Raw genomic sequence first — 22,414 nt, 5'->3', positions numbered from 1 at the left:
TGACTTAAGTGACAAATAAGTTACCTTATTTATGTTGGCTGACAGTTTGTTAGCTACACTGTCCTTATGAACCACATAGCATATTATTACAGAAGTACGTACCTGTGTGTTAGCTAGCTACCTAACATTAGGTGGCAACTTATACATTAAACTTGCCAGTATATTAACTATAGGCTATCTAACAAACTACCCAAAGGTTATTGACTTGATTATTCCCGTCATTCTTAGCTTAGCTAAATGGTATAGTTTGTGCATTCAAAATGGACATTCGAGTGCTTTTGTATATTTGCTCTGGCTATCTACTCAGATTTCAGAGCACTCTCGTCTGAGCGTACCAGAGTGCAGAATAATGAATTTACGAGCACTCAACACCGTTGAATATGGCCGGTGTCAGAAAACATCAGCAAAAAAGCATAATTAAATTGTTACCAGCAGCACAGTTCCAGTCACCAACCCTCTGGATAACATGAAAACTGCTTAATTAACCAGCTCTGCTAGGGTGAGTAAAATGGTCAGAGTGGTCTCATGTGTGTCTGGGAGTAGCTAGCAAGCTAGCCAATGTCAGAATGCTCAGTGTGCGCACTTATAATCTGACAATGCTCTGAATTTACGAGCACACTCTGGCACTCCAGATTGGATTTAAAAAGCCACATGAAGTCGTAAAATGAAGTCGTAAAATGTCCAACTAGTACTTTGCTTGCTCACTAGCAAGCAAGAGATTGCATAGCAACAGCATCAACTTCCGGTAGACAGCTGTAAGAATACCGTTAGTTTACAGTATACTAAAATGAACTAATAGTATATAGTATGTCGTATACAATTGAAGTCGGATGTTTACATACACTTTCGTAGGAATCATTAAAACTCGTTTTTCATCCACTCCACAAATTTCTTGTTAACAAACTATAGTTTTGGCAAGTCGGTTAGGACATCTACTTTGTGCATGACAAGTCATTTTTCCAACAATTGTTTACAGACAGAATATTTCACTTATAATTCACGGTATCACAATTCGAGTGGGTCAGAAGTTTACATACACTAAGTTGACTGTGCCTTTAAACAGCTTGGAAAATTCCAGAAAATGATGTCATGGCTTTAAAAGCTTCTGATTGTCTAATTGACATCATTTGAGTCAATTGGAGGTGTACCTGTGGATGCATTTCAAGGCCTACCTTCAAACTCAGTGCTTCTTTGCTTGACATCATGGGAAAATCAAAAGAAATCAGCCAAGACCTCAGAAAAAGAATTGTGGACCCCCACAAGTCTGGTTCATCCTTGGGAACAATTTCCAAAAGCCTAAGGGTACAACGTTCATCTGTACAAACAATAGTCTGCAAGTATAAACACCATGGGACCATACAGCCGTCATACGGCTCAGGAAGGAGACGCGTTCTGTCTCCTAGAGATGAACGTACATTGGTGCGAAAAGTGCAAATCAATCGAAGAACACCATCCCAACCGTGAAGCACGGGGGTGGCAGCATAATGTTGTGGGGGTGCTTATCTGCAGGAGGGACTGGTGTACTTCACAAAATAGATTGCATCATGAGGCGGGAAAATTATGTGCATATATTGAAACAACATCTCAAGACATCAGTCAGGAAGTTAAAGCTTGGTTGCAAATGGGTCTTCCAAATGGACAATGACCCCAAGCATACTTCCAAAGTTGTGGCAAAATTGTTTAAGGACAACAAAGTCAAGGTATTGGACTGGCCATAAATGACCTCAATCCTATAGGACATTTGTGGGCGGAACTGAAAAAGCTTTTGCGAGCAAGGAGGCCTACAAATCTGACTCAGTTACACCAGCTCTGTCAGGAGGAATGTGCCTAAATTATTGTGGGAAACTTGTAGAAGGCTACCCAAAACATTTGACCCAAGTTAAACAATTTAAAGGCATTGCTACCAAATACTAATTGAGTGTATGTAAACTTCTGACCCACTAGGAATGTGATGAAAGAAATAAAAGCTGAAATAAAATCATTCCCTCTTCTATTATTCTGACATTTCACATTCTTAAAATAAAGTGGTGATCCTAACTGACCTAAGACAGGGAATTTGTACTAAGATTAAATGTCAGGAACTAATCCACTTAGCTGCAAAGTCAAAATTGTCTATATTGTGATAAGTCACTAAAACAAACATTTGCTTTTTGTTTTTAATTTAAGGTTAGAGTTAGGCATTAGCAGTGGTGATTTTTGCATGTAAATCTTGGTGGGGCAAACAAAAATGTGGGATGCATGCCAGCAAAGCAACTATAAAACACAACACTTAACAATACATTAATTGCAGTATAACGGTGACAAACGGTGCCCACCAACTGTTCGGGCCTACATTACATAAAGCTTTCCCAACACCTTACCACTGCTACACCTATCATCGGAGCCTTGTCAGGCAGCGAAACAATTCATTCAGCCTCATTTACTGCCTTTGAAAAAAAACAGCTGATATGGCTGACTTGCTTAAACAAATGTTGTTTCTACTGACAATTGAGATGTACAAACTATCGCATAAGGGGACAATCATTGGCTGAAATTAAGAGGGGAAAATAGACAAAATTATTTGGGTGAGGCACATGGGCTACAGCTTACTACACAACATACACTTAGTATTACTTTCTTAGCTACAGTATAAATATATCCCTGGCATATTACATAATTTATGCAGCAGCATACAAGACATGTTTGGACTCACCTTGTTGTGTTGTGCTCACTTGAACAGGAAGGTGGCGCGGCGGTCCTTCGTGGGCAAATTTTGTCAAAATTCTCACATTCTCTGGATTTATGGTGCTTTCAAGACAAATGCGAACTCTGAGAAAAACAAAGTCGAATCATGATGACGTCACTGTTCTTCAGGTCGTAGTTCTAGAAAGAGGCCTGAGTTCCAGATTTACATTTCCAAGTTGGATGACCATTCAAAACATAATTTTCCAGTCTGAGATTTGTTTAAGAGTTCCCAGTTGTCATGAACTCACTGAAGTCATATTGCGCAGTTCCAAGTTAACAGTTGTTTTGAGCGTGACACAAATCATGCTTCATTGACAGCATGGCCAATGTTGAATGTTTATCATTTTAAGCTTGGAAAAGAGACCCTTAATTCCAGATTTGAGACTACACAGCCTCTCAACAATAGCAGGCTACTGATTGCTTTGCAATTCTTGCCGTTAGCCACTGATTCCTTCCAAACCACTCATTGTTGAATTTGCTATTTCCAAACCTGTTGTGTAATGTTTATGTCTAATGGCCGACGAGCAACGATACATTTTATCTATAATTTCTCTTCATTATTTCTCTTCATATGACAAGGATTAAAAAGGATTTGACAGTTGATTGTTGACTTGATACATGATGATGACTGTTAGCTAAGATTATGAAAGTATGATGATGACACGATCAGTCCAATCAAAGGTACTGTAGATATAACGTGATTTGACGTAATTTTATCTGTGGCCAATGACCTTGAGCCTTCTTGGATGGGCACTTCTAATTTAACTATATGGCAGCACCCAAGGAGCTTGAATTTTAGAGTTATACCCTTAGACTTGGTGGTGATGTAGTGTCCCCATAAGTGACACAACACTGAGCCAATCAATGTGCAACTTGAGAGCATTACCAACACCTGCGCTCCGTATTTTTCCCCGTAGGCTGCCCAACCACCACAGAAAGCACTGAGCTAAGCTGAAACACCTGCATTTTGGAGCTGCCTTACTCAAAGCAAAACAAAGACCATCAGCTTTATTAAATGAATATTTTTTTTTACATTGCAAACTAATATGTTTGTATTAATGCCGAAACAAAATGTTTAGCTCTGCCCCACCTGCACTGAATGACAGGTTGCCACTGGGCATTAGGGTTAGCAATGTGGTTAAGGTTAGGTTTAAAATCAGATTTGGACTTTGTGGATAATCCATCTAGTCATCTGAAGAGCTGCCTCCAGATATAAATTCATGATTCAAACGCTAACCTACATTATAGTCACTCACTTCTCAGCTCTGCTAGGGTGACTAAAATGTTGAGTGAGCTCTCTCATTTGTGTCACTGACTTCTCATTCATCTTCCAAATGTTATAACAGGAATGGCCAATCCTCCTCCTGGTGAGACAGTGGGTAACCTAACATATACTGTAGGCTTTATAAACAACATTATGCAAAGCTACTGTCAAGTGTGCTTTATTCTTAATACTCTCCGAAAATAAATTATGTCAATAATGCTTGTGTGACAATATTGTCAAATAATTTATGTTTTTTATAGGTTGAGTTCTAAAAACACATCTTTCTATGTTCTTAACCAGGCCTCTTCCTCTGTGTATTTCTCAAAATTAAATGGATCATCACGACTGCTTTGGAAAGTATTTCCTCATTTCATTGATGCAAAAACAACAATATGCATGTAACTAGAAAGTATAGTTGAATGTAGGCTACACATTTGGAGTGTTATAAATTGACTAGCCAACCACTGATTGTAGCTTTGCTGGCCCTTCCCTCTGTGATGTGGTAGTGTTATCATTCTTTCTATTAGGCTGAGAAGATGAAAACTAGCTTCTATACAGCGCTACATTTTGCAGTATCGCGGTCAATCGCGGTTCATTAACAGACACCTCAAACTAGTTTAACTATTTGATTCCAGTGCCAGGGTACCTATGTTTGTTTTACAACAATATTTGTTTTGCAACAGGAGTATCACATAACAGTGAAATAAAAAGTTTGACAGTTGTCTGCGTTGAGTTTCTTGTCAAGGTTACATATTTAGTAGTTATTCAGTCATCCCTGGGGAATTTAGCCTTGAATGGATTGATCCAACAAAGACTTCATTCTTTATGTATGCCTACCATATCCACATTTGGTCCGGCCCTGCTATTAGAGGCAGAGGAGACCGTTCACACGGTCCCAGAACCCACGGGACTGAGTGTCTAACTTATCAAGCAAGATATTGAGCCCTACCCATGTCTCTTGCTTTTGGGCCTACAACCCAGTGCAACGATTTTGATGTTAAGGTAGACATGTTTAAGTTTTTTTTAGAAACATCAGTTTAAGGGAATACTTTAGCTCCCCTAATTCTGACACTTCTATTGAACCAGTAGGTTGCTCTCCTGCACATACTAAGACTCCTTTAATAAGCAAGTTCATTTATCTCCCCAGCCAATCGCAATCACTCTATCGAGACATATTGCACTTATGGAAAATTATGTTGGACATCTCCTTAAGAATAAACAGGGATCCAAATCTTTCCATAATTTACCTAAGAATGAAAAATAAGCTTTGCTTGATTTACAATTCGATAAATCAGTCCTTATTCGTCCCGATGTTAAGGGTGGGTCTGTTGTACTCATGGATAGGACAGTTTATGTACATGAGTGTTATAGACAGCTGCTTGACAACACCTTCTACATGAAACTCAGAAGTGACCTCACTTCCCAATTTCAGAATACTATCTTTACTGTCCTAGATGGGTATTTAAGTTCTGGTCAGATAACCAAAAAAAGAACATGCTTTTTTTTGGCTATTCAACACCCTAAAATTGCCACTTTCTAGCTCTGCCGAAATTACACAAGAATGTTACACAACCTCCAGGGCGCCCTATTGTAGAGGGCATTGATGCAGTAACGGCCCCTCTAACTACTTTTGTTGACTTTTTTTATTAGACCACTCGCAGAACAGCTCCCCTCCTTTGTAAAGGACACCAGCAGTATGATCTCTATCATTGAATTTATTGATCTCCTCCCTGAGAATACCTTGTTAGTTACTTTTGATGTTGAGTCATTATACATAAATATTCCACACGAGGGCGGTATTGAAGCTATGGAACATTTTCTTCTGCAAAATGACCCTAATGAACTACCTTCCAGTGCCTGCATTGTAACATTGGTTTAAATAATACTAACGCATAACCATTTCATGTTTCTAAATGATTTCTTTATTCAGACGAAAGGTACTGCTATGGGATCCCCCATGGCTCCTAACTATGCTAATTTGTTTGTAGGTTACATGGAGAAACAGCCTATTTTCAATCCTCTCAAAAATGTTTTTTGCCTCACATCATTATTTGGTAACGGTACATTGATATTTTTGTTCTATGGATGTTCTATGGAGGGGTGAAGCAAAACAGCTCCAGGCATTCCATGCTTTTCTTAACTCTTGTTCTGAGCATCTGAGATTTAGTATACAATATGATACACGTCAAATCAGTTTTCTTGATCTTGTGTGAAGATAATGTTCTATACACTGATCGTAACAGTTTGAGCGCTGATCGTTGTCACCCACTTCCCTTGAAAATTTGACTGAGACGCAAAGAAAGTTCGAGGGGCTACAAGAATGATTACATTAATATTGCCATTGAGAATTCAAAACATTACCCTTTTCAAGGTCAGTCTCGCAAAGACGCATTCTTGCGTTTTAACTACCCGCTATTCAAAGTGCTCTGAACAAATTAAGGGAATTGTTCAAACATTGGCACATCCTAAAATCCGATCATCGTCTCGGTAATGTGTTTTCGGACCTTCCCTTGGTCGTATTCTCACGGGGCAGAAATCTGAGACCAATTGGTAAACTGATTTACCACCAAGATGTTCCTGAACGTCTAATTGCGCCCCCTACTGGATGTAAATTACAAATGTAATGGCTGTGCTCAATGCAGTGGCACTTATCGATCCCAATAAAAGGTGTTATTACGTGCTCCACTAAGGCAGTTATTTATCTTATAACTTGTCCCCGTGGAAAAAATTATGTAGGTAAAACAAGGCACGAATTAAAAGTACGTATCGTAGCACCATTAAGTGTAAAAACTTTACTTATCCAGTTGCGGCCCACTTGGAGGCAGGCCACTCGATTTAGTCTGCGTTATATTGGCATCGAACATGTCACCCTCCCTAGGAGAGGGGGTGACCTTGATAATTTAAAACGAGAGGCTGCCTGGATCTTTAATTTAAAGACCCTTGCTCCCTTCGGTCTCAACGTAGACTTTGATCTGAAGCCATTCTCGTGACTTTGCCATTGTAATTGTTTGTAAGCTTATGTAGTCAACGTAATCTATGATCGTATGCTATCCATTTGTTGTTTGTATGCGGTTCTTTGTATGACATTTTAATACTTGATTATTAACCAATATTAGGCCACTCTTGGCCATGATTACAGACACCTGTGCCTTTTGACACTATACCAGTCATCCCGCAGTGTTTGTGATTATACCCTGATGAAGACAGCTTGGCATCTGAGCTCCTAGAGTGTGCGGCTCACTTTTATTTTCAAGTGTTCTACTCCGTTAGCCAGCACCTCATCTTAATAGGTGTGCGTTTCTTTTTCTTCTATATGGAACAGAAAGTTGACAGACAAGGTGTATTTTCCAGGTTTTATTTTTGTACAGAAAGAAAATGCAGGGTCCTGCTTTCATCTGAACAAATGGTTGACACCTGGAGAAGAAAATACAGAATATCCGACATTAGGACACCATCCCTAACCCTACCAGAATCAGTTTGTGAATTATACACAACATACAGTAGCTTAGCTGAATGCGCAACAGTCTAGAAACATCCTCAGCGCCAATTCCGCCACCAGTATATTGTCTGACTCAAATGGCACCCCATTCCAAATACACTTTACTGCTTTTGAATGGAGCCCTATGGGTCCTGGTCAAAAGTAGTGCAAAATTAAGGGAATGTGGTGCCATTTGAGACGCACATATTTGATAAATTCAGATTCAGGAAGCCCTTCTCAGACAAATGCCTCGATGTCTTCAACTGAAGAGACACGCTGTTCTGGGGAACTGAACCCAGAGACACAGAACGTGACCCTGACCCAGTGACCCCAGACAGGCGTTGTCCCATTCAGACTCGTCATCGTATCATCACAGAAGGGAAGCGTAAACTAAACTAAAGTAAACAAACTGTGTATCCCACACCCTGAGATAGACGCTTTGAGGGAGCATTTTAAAACGAGACAATAATGGAGAGTCATTTCACTACCACAAGCATTCTCCACAATTAATACTTCATCAATCTAGATTTAAAAATTATCTCCCAGATTTCATTTGTGGTGTTCCCCAACTATGCAAATTTTGAGTCACTGGTTAAATTTGGGTCCTGAGGCAAAACCAGTTGAGACTGATTTACAGTACACTTCTACTATAATTTGTAAGTCGCTCTGGATAAGAGCGTCTGCTAAATGACTTAAATGTAAATGTATACGGTGGCTGGGTTAGTGTTAGGGTATAGTACCTGTCTATGCTGTGGGTACAGGAGTCGGTGGCATGGCTGCTGGGGCTTCTGGCTTGGCCCCCTTCTGCTCAGACACAGGGGTGGAGGGGATAGTCTCGTCTTTGGGCTCCACAATGCTCACATGGTCTGGCAGAGGCTTCTTGGGGCCGATCTTACCACTGGGGTCCCATGGTAACATGATTTTCACCTTGATGCCCAGCACACCTGACAGACAAAAACACATACATGAACACATCAGTGCCCTCTACCCAACAGTTACGCAGAACCATGAAGCATGTAGAATAGAGTATGAGGGTTAGCCTGTGTAGAGTAGCAAGAAAGAGGTTGATCATAATATAACTAGACTTAAGTAATTCCTGGCCCTTCTCAGACAAATGCCTCGATGTCTTCAATTGAAAAGACACGCTGCTCTGGGGAACTGAACCCAGAGAAACAGAACGTGTCCCTGACCCAGTGACTGCAGAGACAAACCGTGTCTATTCCGACTCGTCATCGTATCATCACCGAAGGAAAATATTTCATCTTCATAAGCAACAGGCCAAATATTATACTGTTGATGACTCACCTTGACAGAGCAGAATAATCAGAGCAGAATAATCTAGGGGTAGGGTATAGGGGTAGGGTAGTAGTGATTTAGGGGTTGATTTGGTACTCACCCTGTCGGAGCAGGACGTGGCGTACAGCAGTGTCTACATAGTAGTTGACTGGGTCTCCACTGTGGATCATCAGGCCATCAACAAATTTCATTGACTTGGCCCTCTGACCCCTCAGCTTCCCAGAAACTACCACTTCACAACCCTTAGAGCCACTCTCCATGATGAACCTCAGCACACCATAGCAAGCCCTGGAAGAGGGATAGAAGGAGGAAAGGAATGGAAAGAGGGATGGTGAAGGTGGAGAAAAGGCAGCGGGTGGGGGAGGGCGAGAGAGGATGAAGGAGAGGCGGGTGTAAGTGAAAAATAAAATAGTTTTAATACTCATGGCAACTATGAGATCACATCTAACATTATGAGCAATTTTGCTGGCCCTTCTCAGACAAATGCCTCGATGTCTTCAACTGAAGAGACACGCTGCTCTGGGGAACTGAACCCAGAGACACAGAACGTGTCCCTGACCTAGTGACCGCAGAGACTGACTGTCCCATTCCGACTCGTCATCGTATCATCACCGAAGGGAGACATTCTACTTCATATCATGAGAAAGTTCAAGAAAGTGGACTGTAACAGCAAGGGTATGTTCTGCTCAATGGATTCCTAGAGACACTCATGTTAGCATGCTAAGCTAACCAGGGGCTGCCTAAGATAGATATAGAACCTGCTTACCTTCCCAAATCCTAACCTGTACCATTACAGAGTGAAACCTGCTCCATTACAGGTTAATGCATAACTGACCATGAAGCAGTGTCTAAGTGCAACATGTTAGAGCTCACAGGCCAGGGTTTGTCTTACCTACGTACAGCCAGTCCTCCCAGCAATTTGTAGCGCAGGGACTCAGCCTGAGCAATGGCACACAGACCTCGTGTTGCAACTTTCTCAGCATACAGCTAGAGGGAGAGAGTGGGGAAGTTAACCTTCTACACATACAGAGAGCGGGAGAGGCTACACAGCCTAATGCTTGAGAGCTTGGTGTGGCTGCTGCAGTGTGATAGCCGCGGGACCACCACAGCAGAGAAGTGTAGCCTCACGATTCACGTTCGTAAAATTGTTGTGGAAATAGTATCTAGAACGCCGACTACTTCACACATCACTGACTACCTTCTTACCCAACTAGCCACCTGACTACCTAACAAGAAAACATCTGAATCCACACATTTCCTATACTGGATTGAGTCCTTCTCAGACAAATGCCTCGATGTCTTCAACTGAAGAGACACGCTGCTCTGGGGAACTGAACCCAGAGACACAGAACGTGTCCCTGACCCAGTGACCGCAGAGACAAACCGTGTCCATTCCGACTCGTCATCGTATCATCACTGAAGGAAAGTGTTTCCTGGTTAACAGTCTGGTGCAAAGGCAAAGTTAGAGCTTCTCCAGTCATAGACTACCTCCAGACACACACTTGAGGTTGGTTGTTGTAAGTTGATTAACACATTTAAAATCATCCCCAATGTAGAATTCACACTTGTTTAAATTTAAACTTCACAATCATATTCCTCTGTCCTCCAGAAGCCAAACCTCTTCTGAACCACAGTTGTCAGTTCCTTGATGTTGGGGTTAGGGAGTATGTCTAATGTTTACACATAAGCAGCTGTAGTGTGTCCGGTGGATGCATGTCAGTAGTGTGCGATTACCTCCACGTTGCCCTCGGGGAAGCCAAACCTCTTCTGAACAACAGCGGTCAGCTCCCGGATGCGACGGCCCTTCTCTCCCAGAACATTCTGGGTCCTGAAACAACAATAATCCATTCTAAAAGTGCTTTGTATGCAATCAGTGTATTTGGTCTTTCTGAAAGCTCGTATTTAACAGGTTAATATTTAAAAATGTTTGAGTTAGTAAACGCAGATTAGTTTGAATGGTGCAGGACAGTAGCTGGAAGGCACCAGTGTTCTCATTATGATAACACTTTGGCAAAATGGCCAAACCCTAACCCACCATATCTCTAACTTGCCACCTAAACAAGATTTTTTTGTGTTGAGCAGTTGCACACAAGACAGTCTAATTTGCACCTGTCTCTGTGGACTAAAATACCACTGTCCAAGGGGAGTGTGGCTAAGATGCATAAGAAACATCTCACTCCAGAATGTTTGGTTTTGGTGATTTAAGTTAATACTTTCAATTATTATTAGTCGTTTATGGTTCTCATTATGGGAGTTGACACGTTGTTTGCAGAGCTCACAAAACATGCTACACTTGTGAGAAACATGATTTATTTCATTCCATTCACAAGTTGTCAATTTTTTGTATTTTGTTTGAAGCGCTACTGCCAATGTAGAGTAAGGACGCGCACATGATTACACATAGAAGTAGGCCCAGGCTACCTGACCTGTGCCTAAATGTAGGCCACAAATGTGGCCATCTGCAAATGTCTGATAGTTAAGACAATCTGAAATACTCACCACCACTAATGAGGTTCTCAAAGTAATGTTCTTCACCTCAAAACTAAATCTGTTTTCGAATCCATCGAGGAACTATAGTCATTCTCAAAGCATTAGAAAAATATTTACAGGCCTCGCCCTTTTGATAACCACTCGTCATGAAAGGGAAAATGTAAAGCTCTGGTCTGGTATTTTAATGACGTTTCGACTGGATTACTTCTTATTCCTTTCACAAATAAATAGCCTACAGCGGTGTCTGTCCACTAGCACCTTCTGGTGAACACAGTAGATACAATGTTTCAAGTTCTTTCAGAAATGCCATGAATGTGATTGATAGGGTATTTTCTGCCAGCATTCTGTAATGTTTTTTAAAATTTGCTTTATGTAGGCTACTTTTTAACATAGTTGGTGATATAAGTTAAATTTTAGATTTCAATTAGATAGAACTTTGATTAACCAAATGATAATGATTTTGAGAGAAAGACCATAAGAAAATAAATGAAACTGTTCCGCGAAAATCACAACTCTTATTCAAAATGGAAATGGTTGCCGACCTATTACCGTCAACTTCAGGAGCATAATGGCAGAATCTGTGGGGCTGGCTGCAGAAGGATGGTCGGGAACAGGGTTCTTAATTATTTAATCAAACAGCATACTTAAAGTATCAGACAAGCTCAGTAGATAGTTGATTTTATTAAAAGACATGGGGTGTGTCTATATGGTCAACATTCACAAGGCCGCAGGGCCAGACAGATTACCAGGACGTGTACTACGAGCATGCGCTGACCAACTAGCAAGTGTCTTCACTGACACTTTCAACCTCTCCCTGTCCGAGTCTAATACCACCATGTTTTAAGCAAACCACCATAGTGCATGTGCCCAAGAACACTGAGGTAACCTGCCTAAATGACTACCGACCCGTAGCACTCACGTCTGTAACCATGAAGTGCTTTGAAAGGCAGGTCATGGCTCACATTAACACCATTATCCCAGAAACCCTAGACCTACTCCAATTTGCATACCACCCCAACAGATCCACAGATGCTATATACAGTGGGGCAAAAAAGTATTTAGTCAGTCAGCCACCAATTGTGCAAGTTCTCCCACTTAAAAAGACTAGGCCTGTAATTTATCATAGGTACACTTCAACTCTGACAGACAAAATGAGGGGAAAAAAATCCAGAAAATCGCATTGTTTGAACTTGTTATCAGTATAAGACACCTGTCCACAACCTCAAACAGTCACACTCCAAACTCCACTATGGCCAAGACCAAAGAGCTGTCAAAGGACACCAGAAACAAAATTGTAGACCTGTACCAGGCTGGGAAGACTGAATCTGCAATAGGTAAGCAGCTTGGTTTGAAAAAATCTACTGTGGGAGAAATTATTAGGAAATGGAAGACATACAAGACCACTGATAATCTCCCTTGATCTGGGGCTCCACACAAGTTCTCACCCCGTGGGGTCAAAACGATCACAAGAACGGTGAGCAAAAATCCCAGAACCACACGGTGAGGGGGGGACCTAGTGAATGACCTGCAGAGAGCTGGGACCAAAGTAGCCAAGCCTACCATCAGCAAGGGCATTGAAGATGAAACGTGGCTGGGTCTTTCAGCGTGACAATTACCCCAAACACACCGCCCGGGCAACAAAGGAGTGGCTTCGTAAGAAGTATTTCAAGGTCCTGGAGTGACCTAGCCAGTCTCCAGATCTCAACCGTCCGCAGGGCACTACAGAGGGAAGTGTGAACAGCCCAGTACATCACTGGGACCAAGCTTCCTGCCATCCAGGACCTCTATACCAGTGTGTCAGAGCTTCCATCTCCAATCCATAAGACCCCTGAACACCTAATCAAATGGCTACCCATACTATTTGCATTGCCCCCCACACCGCTGCTACTGTTATTTTACTGGTGCTCTTTAATTACTGCTTACTTTTATTTCTTATCCATATTTTGTATTACTGCATTGTTGGCTCATATGTAAGCATTTCACTGTATGGTTGTTGTATTCTATTTCAGCACCTGCATTCCTTAGTCCTTGTTCGCATTTTGTAATCATTATAGGACATACTTTCGGCTTGCATTTGGGAAAAAATTGCCCCCTTGTGTGCGCTACCCGTAATACAGTATATCTCGGCATGGCACGGTATAGTAATCTGGATACCGCCCAATCCCAACCCTTACACAACTTAATTCTACTACCAACAATAAAACTTTTAAAGCCTGAATAACACCACTCGCTACCAACATACCAGTAACGTTACCTTGTGGCCAGGATTATGATCTCGGTCCTGGTCGGGGTCACACGCACCTCCACGCCGGAATACCCATCCTCCGCAAGTTCGCGCGTCAGGAACTCGTTCAGCTCGGCTTTGAAGATTCCGTCCGCGACAAACTAACGAAGGATAACATAAGGTTGTAGGGAACATGCTTGTAGTCCCATAGCCACTAGTGAACGTGCATCAGGTAGTATCATTGGCCAACAAGTTACAGAGCTGGTGAATTGTAACGTTAGCGCCAAAGTTAAAAAATAAAGTATCCTGCCACCTGTGTGACTTTAACATTAGCTAACTAGACACTGACCACTAATCTAGACATCACTTCAACAATCAGAGTTGCAACTAAATTATTTTAAGCTTACTCGCTAGCACGGTATAAAAGGCAACCCGTGACACGTTCACAAGCGGAGTGAGAATTCCTGTACCCGTAGCTATAGCATCTGTGGTAATCCTCTTTGGTCTAGGGGACGAGGACGCCGAGCAATACTACAACCAACTCCATATTCATACTGCTAACACATGGCATCCGAATTTGTTACAAATGCATCCGCTATAAAGAGCATTTTGAGACGAAATGTGAACTGACCTTCCTCTTCTTTGAGATTTGCACAGCCATCTTACTGGAGGCCGCTGACAGGAAAGAATTTGTTAAGGAACCGGAAGTATATTTATACCAAGAATTGCGTATTCCGTCGACACTTGATGACGATATGTTGGGAGCTTTCAACAACAAAAAAAATACTAGTAGCTACCGTTAGCTAAACAACGAACGTTAACTTCGTTGGAAATGGCAGCACATCTCAAAAAGCGAGTTTACGAACAATTATCTATCAACCTATGGAACGGTTGTTAAGACACTAACATCTTACAGACGGTAGGCAATTAAGGTCACAGTTATGAAAATGTAGGACACTAAAGAGGCCTTTCTAGAAAGATGCCCAGGGTCCCTGCTCATCTGTGTGAACGTGCCTCAGGCATGCTGCAAGGAGGCATGAGGACTGCAGATGTGGCCAGGGCAATACATTGCAATGTCCATACTGTGAGAATCCCAAGACAGCACTACAGGGAGACCATACAGACAGCTGATTGTCCTCGCAGTGACAGACCATGTGTAACAACACCTGCACAGGATCGGTACATCCGAACATCACACCTGTATGACAGGTACAGGATGGCAACAACAACTGCCCGAGTTAGACCAGGAACGCACAATCCCTCCATCAGTGCTCAGACTGTCCACAGTAGGCTCGAGAGAGGCTGGACTGAGGGCTTGTAGGCCTGTTGTAAGGCAGGTCCTAACCAGACATCACCGGCAACAATGGGCACAAACCCACTGTCGCTGGACCAGACAGGACTGGCAAAAAGTGCTCTTCACTGATGAGTCACGGTTTTATCTCACCGGGGGTGATGGTCGGATTCGCGTTTGTCGTCGAAAGAATGAGAGTTACACTGAGGCCTGTACTCTGGAGCGGGATCAATTTGAAGGTGGAGTGTCTGGGGCGGTGTGTCACAGCATCATCGGACTGAGCTTGTTGTCATTGCAGGCAATCTCAACACTGTGCATTAGAGGGAAGACATCCTCCCTCATGTGGTGCCCTTCCTGCAGGCTCATCCTGACATGACCCTCCAGCACGACAATGCCACCAGCCATGCTGCTCGTTCTGTGAGTGATTACCTGCAAGACAGGAATGTCAGTATTCTGCCATGCCCAGCGAAGAGCCTGGTTCTCAATCCCATTGAGCACGTCTGGGACCTGTTGGATCGGTGAGGGCTAGGGCCATTCCACCCCAGAAATGTCCGTGAACTTGCAGGTGCCGCGTTCAGGGACACATCATTACATTTCTGTTAGTCACATGTCTGTGGAACTTGTTCAGTTTATGTCACAGTTGTTGAATCTCGTTATGTTCATAAAATATGTTTTCTGAAAATAAATGCAGTTGACAGTGAGAGGACGTGTCTTTTTTTGCTGCGTTTATAATATATATGTACGTGTGTGTTATCTATATTTCAGAGGAAACGTACTGCTCATGTGCGGGCCAAGTAGCTCTATGCGTCTGGTGAGTTCTCCTCGGGGAGGAAATGGGCTGATGATGCTCCCAAGGAGAAGGTGGACACCTCCGCTGTCAACCTGATCGCCTCTGGGGCCTGCGGAGCCTTTGTACGGTAAGTGCGTGTGTATCGTCAAGGGTGTGTCAGTGTTTGTGTTTGGGGGATGCCTCTGTGTGTGTGTGATGTTTATTTAATTTTCTCCCGTGTAAAGGCTGTGAGAGGGAGAGAGTGTTGTGTGTGTGTAAATGATAATGTGCCTGTGTGTTTTCTATCTGTAGAGGTGCGTATTGCTGCTGTGGATGCCTTCTCTGCTCTCGCCCAATCATCTGCCAGCTTTGCTGACATGTGCCTGGACGATGAGATGTTTAACGATGAGATTGAGGCGGTCAGGCTGCAGTCCATCCACGTCCTCAGACAGATCTCTACTAACACCCTGAGAGAAGACCAGCTGGATACTGTACTGGCTGTACTAGAGGTAATACACACACCAACACAGATATGGAGACATACACACACACATGCAGATTCTCACATGCACGCACCAACACACACACGCATGCGCACACATACACTTTTCACACTTACAAGGTGAAAGAAGAACATTTCTAAATGACAAAATATATATACTTTTATGGATAATAATAAACAACTGAAATGTGTAACCTGTGTAGGACTCGTCTCGTGACATCAGTGAGGCGCTACATGAGTTCCTGTGTTTCACGAATGTGTCGACTAAAGAGTGTATCCAACTGGCTCTGCTGGAGCTGCTGAAAAATCTCACCAAGTACCCCACTGACCGAAACTCTGTCTGGAAGTAAGCCTGTGTGTGTGTGTGTGTGTGTGTGTGTGTGTGTGTGTGTGTGTGTGTGTGTGTGTGTGTGTGTGTGTGTGTGTGTGTGTGTGTGTGTGTGTGTGTGTGTGTGTGTGTGTGTGTCAATTTGCAAGTGATTCAATAAAAAGCTTTTTACAAGTCAACACTCTCTCTTTCTGTCTCTTTCTCTTCATCTCTCCCCCTCTCAATCTCTCTAGGTGTCTAAAGTTTCTAGGTTGTCGTCATCCTACCCTGGTATTACTGCTGGTTCCAGAGCTGCTCATTACTCACCCTTACTTCCACACCCCTGAACCAGACATGGACGGCCCTGCCTGTATCCTACACACACACACACACACACACACACACACACACACACACACACACACACACACACACACACACACACACACACACACACACACACACACACACACACACACACACACACACACACACACACACACACACACACACACACACCTATACCTATTGTGTGGTCCTGACCTAGCGTAACAGATATTGCAGTGTTGGTGTTGGTGTTGGTGTTCAACACAGCTCAGTCTTGTCCCACCATGACAGCTCTGTTCTCAGACCACACCTACGGGACAGCCTCTCTCACCTAGTACCTCCTCTCAGGGTAAGACACACACACCCCTTTCAGACAGTAGACCCATGCTGAGACCCACTGTGTTGTAATGTATGTGTGTGTGTGTAGTTACCAGGGAGGAAGCAGGCCCCAGGTGGGAGTGGTATAGAAGGTTCCAGGAGTGTGGAGTCTGCTCAGCTGGTCCTCCAACTGAGTCTGAGCAGAGTTAGCACCATACAAAACCTACAGGACCCCGGGGCTCAGGACCTGCTAAACTTTACTATCACACACACACATACTATCAAAACATTAAAAACACATTTTGAAGTGACTATTTTGTGTGTGTGTGTCTCAGAAATCTACAGAGACTGGGGGAGCTACAGACAGAGCTGGCAGGGGCTGCTGACTTTTTTGCCACCTACCTCCGCTGCCAACTACTGCTCACCAAGGTGTCTCTCTGGATAGACAGATTTGAAATGGAAGGGATACAGGCAGTTAGGCGATATGGGTTGAAGGGGGATTGAACCCCGGTCTCCAGTGGGAAGAGGAGCACATACACTGAGTGTACAAAGCATTAGGAACACCTTCCTAATATTGAGTTGCACCCCCTTTTGCCCTCAGAACAGCCTCAATTCATTGGCCATGGGCTCTACAAGGTGTCAAATGTGTTCCACAGGGATGTTGGCCCATGTTGACTCCAATGCATCCCACAGTTGTCAAGTTGGCTGGATGTCCTTTGGGTGGTGAACCATCATAGATACACACGGGAAACTGTTGAGTGTGAAAAACCCAGCAGCAATGCCGTTCTTGACACACACAAACCGGTGAACCTGGCACTTACTACCATATCCCGTTTAAAGACACATCTTTTGTCTTCCCCATTCACCCTCTGAAAGGCACACATACACAACCCATATCTCAATTGTCTCAAGGCTTAACAATCCTTCTTTAACCTGTCTCCTCCCCTTCATCTGCACTGTTTGAAGTGGATTTAACAAGTGACATCAACAAGGGTCACCTGGTCAGTCTGTCAAGGAAAGAGCAAGTGTTTTGTACACTCAGTGTGTATGTGTCTTCAGCCGGTGGCGTTAACCCTAGACAGTAATGTGATATGCAGAGCTTTGTGTATATAATGTCATGTGTGTGTGTGTGTGTGTGTGTGTGTGTGTGTGTGTGTGTGTGTGTGTGTGTGTGTGTGTGTGTGTGTGTGTGTGTGTGTGTGTGTGTGTGTGTGTGTGTGTGTGTGTGTGTGTGTGTGTGTGTGTGTGTGTGTGTGTCGATGCTGGAGGAGACGTATAAACTGGTGTTCCTCCTTGGATGTCATAAGGTGAATGCACCAATTTGTAAGTCGCTCTGGATAAGAGCGTCTTCTAAATGACTTAAATGTAAATAATGATCTGGAGAACAGACAGGTGGCCACCATACACCATGTCAGACTACAGGCTAAGGCCTTACAGCGAGTTCTGACTGCCCGTACTAGGCGAGGGTTAGTACACACACAAACACCCCCACCGTCCATGTCTTTAACTGTCAAGCAGCTTAACCCCTCTCATCTCTCTGCAGAGTTGAACCTCTCATCAGTGTCTGTGAAAAGTTACTTCAGGAGTTGGAATCCTTTCAGAGGTATATTATCTATTTTTTTTAATCATAATTTAATCTACCAATCATTTCATCTATTTTATTTCATAAACGTTTGATATCGTTGAAAACAAAAAAGACAGAATATTTGTCCTATAAAAGAAAAGAAGCAAAAACTGATGCATTTGTAATTAATTGGGCAACTGAATTGTTGTTTTAATTTATCGCCACATGGTGGCAACATTGGCCTTGCAGAAAGCACACCCTTTTCTTTTGGTATTCTGATGAATCTAACCTCTATGCCTCCAGGCTGTTTGTGGTGGAGCTGCCCCACCTCCAGGAAAGTTTTGTGGGGAAGCTGTTGGGTGTGAGTCCCAGGCTGTCGGCCTGCAAGCCTGGAGAACTGGTCAAGATTCTTCAGACCACACTGAGACAGAGTGGCTTCTTAAACCTTCAATTTCCTAAACAGGTACACAGAACACATACATACACACACAGGTATTTCACCCAGGTGTGGTTTGTATTGGTTGGCAGGTCCAGCGTGCATCAGCGACCATCATTGAGCCGACAGGAGAGTCTGACAACCCGCTGCGTTTCACCTCTGGCCTGGTGGTGGCGCTAGACATCGACGCTACGCTGGAGCACGTACAAGACCCCCACAACACAAAGTACAGGTACACAACCTGTTATATAAGGGCTCTGGTACACAACCCTTGGCTGCGTTCCGATTCTCCAAACTTCTCCTAAAATGTGCACTCATACACTCACCCTCATGGATTTAAAAGGAATTAACTGGAATATGGTGTTAACTCCCTCCAGCCATGCTTGCACCAATCCAATGTACATGCACATTTCTGGGTGAAGGGTAGAGAATCCGAATGGAGCCTTTGTTCAGGACCCTAGCTGTATATAACCTGTGCCATCTCCTCCCTCCTGCTCATGGATGAAGTGTTTGTCCCAGTTGTAATAATTTGCTTTGTCTTTTACACACACACACACTGTAGCCAGACGGCCAGTCTCATGTGATTCAGCCTTAACCTGGAGACTTCAGGAGTCCTGGATCACACCGCCACTGCCTCATCACACAGGTCTACTTGTCTCATGGACTGGTGAGGACACACACTGTCTCACAGCACATGGACTAGTGGGGGGCACACCCACACGCATTTTACCTGTCTCACTCCGCATGGACCGGTAAGGACACAAATTTACCCCGGCCCCATTCTCTCTGTCTTTCTCTCAAAGGCGTATCAGATCAAAGTGAGGCTGCTGGCCTACAGCTCATCTTGTCTCTAAGACAGCGTAGAGCGACAGCAGCATTGAAGGCCTCCAGCCAGCAGAGGGTGCCACTGGAGGAACCATTCCCTTCAGCAAACCTGTCAAGGTCTTCACCAAGCCCAAACCTGCCCGCCGCTGACACCAAACACACCTCTTTAAACATCCATCTCCCTTTCCCTATCCTCTTCCTCTAGTCTTTTCTATCTTGTCTGTTGTCTTCTACCTCTCCCACCCCTGACCTGCTTCTCCTCAGCCATTGGTGCAGACCTCAAAGCCGGTGCTTCCTTACTGTGTTCATTTTGCAAAACAATATATTTGTTAGTGGCTGGCTGACTAACTGACTGGCTTTTATTCTCAACTAGAATGAGAATGCGTCCCAAATAGGTCCCTATTCCATATATAGTGCACTACTTTTGGCTACTGTAAAGGGAATAGGGTGCCATTTGGAATTCCGCACGAGACTAAGCCAGAGTATCACTGAGGTCACCTGTCTGATCTATGTGTTGCTATTCCTAGTTGCTATAGTTAAGGACAAACTTTTTTTGAATGGCAATAAATGAAACCAGATGGTATGTGGTATGATTTCATCGGCAGGTAGAGTGGAAGACGCCACCCACCCTGGCTCCCTGGCCAACCAGGTTGTTGTATTCTGTGATGGCCTTACGGTCTGCAGCACCCTCAGTTCCACTCCTCTCTGTCACACAAAGTCCACAGTTGAGGAAGGGACCTTTTTAAAGAGAGCGTGTTCAACATTGCAGCTGACTTTAAAAGACAAATTCCACCCAAAAACTATCATTTTGTTTTTGTTTCATTAATCCATTGTTGACATAGTCTCAACTTGAATGCTGACAAGCGAAACATGTTTTCAAGATACGTAACATTTCCAAATACATAAATCATTCCCTTATGATGCAATTTGTATCATATTTTGCTGCGGGGATGATTTCTGTATTTTGAAAGTTAAATCAAATAAAAACAATTGTCACATGCGCCGAATACAACAGGTTACACCTTACAGTGAAATGCTTACAAGCCCTTAACCAACAATGCAGTTTTAAGAAAATCCCCCCCCCCCCCCCCCCCAAAGAAAGAGTAAGAGATGAGAATAACAAATAATTAAAGAGCAGCAGCAAATAACAATAGCGGGGCTTTATACAGGAGGTACAGGTACAGAGTCAATGTGCGGGGGCACTGGTGTCGAGGTAATTGAGGTAATATGCACATGTAGGTAGAGTTATTAAAGTGACTGCATAGATACTAACAGAGAGTAGCAGCAGCGTAGAAGAGGGTGGGGGGAAGGGCAATGCAAATAGTCTGGGTTGACATTTGACTAGCTGTTCAGGAGTCTTATGGCTTGGAGGTAGAAGCTATTTAGAAGCCTCTTGGACCTTGACTTGGCACTCCGGTACCGCTTGCCGTGCGGTAGCAGAGAGAACAGTCTATGACTAGGGTGGCTGGAGTCTGACAATTGTTAGGGCCTTCCTCTGACACCGCCTGGTATAGAGGTCCTGGGTGGCAGGAAGCTTGACCCCGGTGATGTACCGCAGCCGGAGGCCGAGCAGTTGCCATACCAGGCAGTGATGCAACCCGTCAGGATGCTCTCGATGGTGCAGCTGTAAAACCTTTTGAGGATCTGAGGACCCATGCAAAATCTTTTCAGTCTCTTGAGGGGGAATAGGTTTTGTTGTGCCCTGTTCACGACTGTCTTGGGGTGCTTGGACCATGTTAGTTTGCTGGTGATGTGGACACCAAGGAACTTGAAGCTCTCCACCTGCTCCACTACAGCCCCGTCGATAAGAATGGGGGTGCTCAGTCCTCCTTTTCCTGTAGTCCACAATCATCTCCTTTGTCTTGATCACGTTGAGGGAGAGGTTGTTGTCCTTGCACCACAAGGTCAGGTCTCTGACCTCCTCCCTATAGGCTGTCTCATCATTGTTGGTGATCAGGCCTACCACTGTTGTGTCATTGGCAAACTTAATGATGGTGTTGGAGTCGTGCCTGGCCGTGCGATCAGGATCCAGTTGCAGAGAGAGGTATTTAGTCCCAGGGTCCTTAGCTTAGTGATGAGCTTTGAGGGCACTATGGTGTTGAACTCTGAGCTGTAGTCAATGAATAGCATTCTCACATAGGTGTTCCTTTTGTCCAGGTGTGAAAGAGCAGTGTGGAGTGTAATAGAGATGGCATCATCTGTGGATCTGTTGGTGCGATATGCAAATTGGAGAGGGTTCTAGGGTTTCTGGGATAATGGTGGTGATGTGAGCCATGACCAGCCTTTTCAAAGCATTTCATGGCTACAAACGTGAGTGCTACGGGTCAGTAGTCATTTAGGTAGGATACTTTAGTGTTCTTGGGCACAGGGACTATGGTGGTCTGCTTGAAACATGTTGGTATTACAGACAGGGAGAGGTTGAAAATGTCAGTGAAGACACTTGCCAGTTGGTCAGTGCATGCTCAGAGTACACGTCCTGGTAATCCATCTGGCCCTGCGGCCTTGTGAATGTTGACCATATAGACACACCCCTGACCTGTTTAAAGGACTTACTCACATCGGCTGCAGAGAGCATGATCACACAGTCGTCAGGAACAGC

At 43.7% G+C, this 22,414-nt stretch overlaps 1 protein-coding gene, 4 non-coding genes and 1 pseudogene across 5 annotated transcripts; 1 reads left to right on the top strand and 5 right to left on the bottom strand.

The window, feature by feature from the left end:
* Positions 1 to 7,329: 7,329 nt before the first annotated feature.
* Positions 7,330 to 14,241, bottom strand: LOC123992843 (40S ribosomal protein S3-like). The gene is made up of 7 exons (XM_046294408.1): positions 14,108 to 14,241; positions 13,507 to 13,637; positions 10,497 to 10,590; positions 9,655 to 9,749; positions 8,863 to 9,050; positions 8,207 to 8,410; positions 7,330 to 7,402 (listed from the first exon to the last, which is right to left on the bottom strand). Exons 1-6 carry the CDS (start codon positions 14,135 to 14,137, stop codon positions 8,211 to 8,213), a joined length of 738 nt encoding a protein of 245 aa, XP_046150364.1. The 5' UTR covers positions 14,138 to 14,241; the 3' UTR covers positions 7,330 to 7,402; positions 8,207 to 8,210.
* LOC123994271 lies at positions 7,699 to 7,845 on the bottom strand. Its single transcript, XR_006831617.1, has one exon. It is a non-coding gene; the product is annotated as a small nucleolar RNA SNORD15 (small nucleolar RNA).
* On the bottom strand, positions 8,568 to 8,715 carry LOC123994276. The gene has a single exon (XR_006831620.1). It is a non-coding gene; the product is annotated as a small nucleolar RNA SNORD15 (small nucleolar RNA).
* Positions 9,233 to 9,379, bottom strand: LOC123994273. Its single transcript, XR_006831619.1, has one exon. It is a non-coding gene; the product is annotated as a small nucleolar RNA SNORD15 (small nucleolar RNA).
* Positions 10,037 to 10,184, bottom strand: LOC123994272. The gene has a single exon (XR_006831618.1). It is a non-coding gene; the product is annotated as a small nucleolar RNA SNORD15 (small nucleolar RNA).
* Positions 14,242 to 15,548: 1,307 nt separating the features above from the next.
* On the top strand, positions 15,549 to 20,861 carry LOC123992291 (annotated as a pseudogene).
* Positions 20,862 to 22,414: the final 1,553 nt, after the last annotated feature.

Source organism: Oncorhynchus gorbuscha, linkage group LG13, assembly GCF_021184085.1.
Source record: "Oncorhynchus gorbuscha isolate QuinsamMale2020 ecotype Even-year linkage group LG13, OgorEven_v1.0, whole genome shotgun sequence".
Classification (NCBI taxonomy): Eukaryota; Metazoa; Chordata; class Actinopteri; order Salmoniformes; family Salmonidae; genus Oncorhynchus; species Oncorhynchus gorbuscha.
The sequence above is the reverse complement of the archived record's forward strand: the minus strand, read 5'-3'. Positions and strand labels throughout refer to the sequence as shown.

Coding starts and splice junctions, on each gene's coding strand:
- LOC123992843 (XM_046294408.1), bottom strand. CDS start 14,137: ATGGCTGTGCAAATCTCAAAGAAGAGGAAG. Junction 10,591..13,506: donor ATCATAATCCTGGCCACAAG/GTAACGTTACTG, acceptor TTGTTGTTTCAG/GACCCAGAATGTTCTGGGAG. Junction 8,411..8,862: donor CCACGTCCTGCTCCGACAGG/GTGAGTACCAAA, acceptor TTTGTCTGTCAG/GTGTGCTGGGCATCAAGGTG.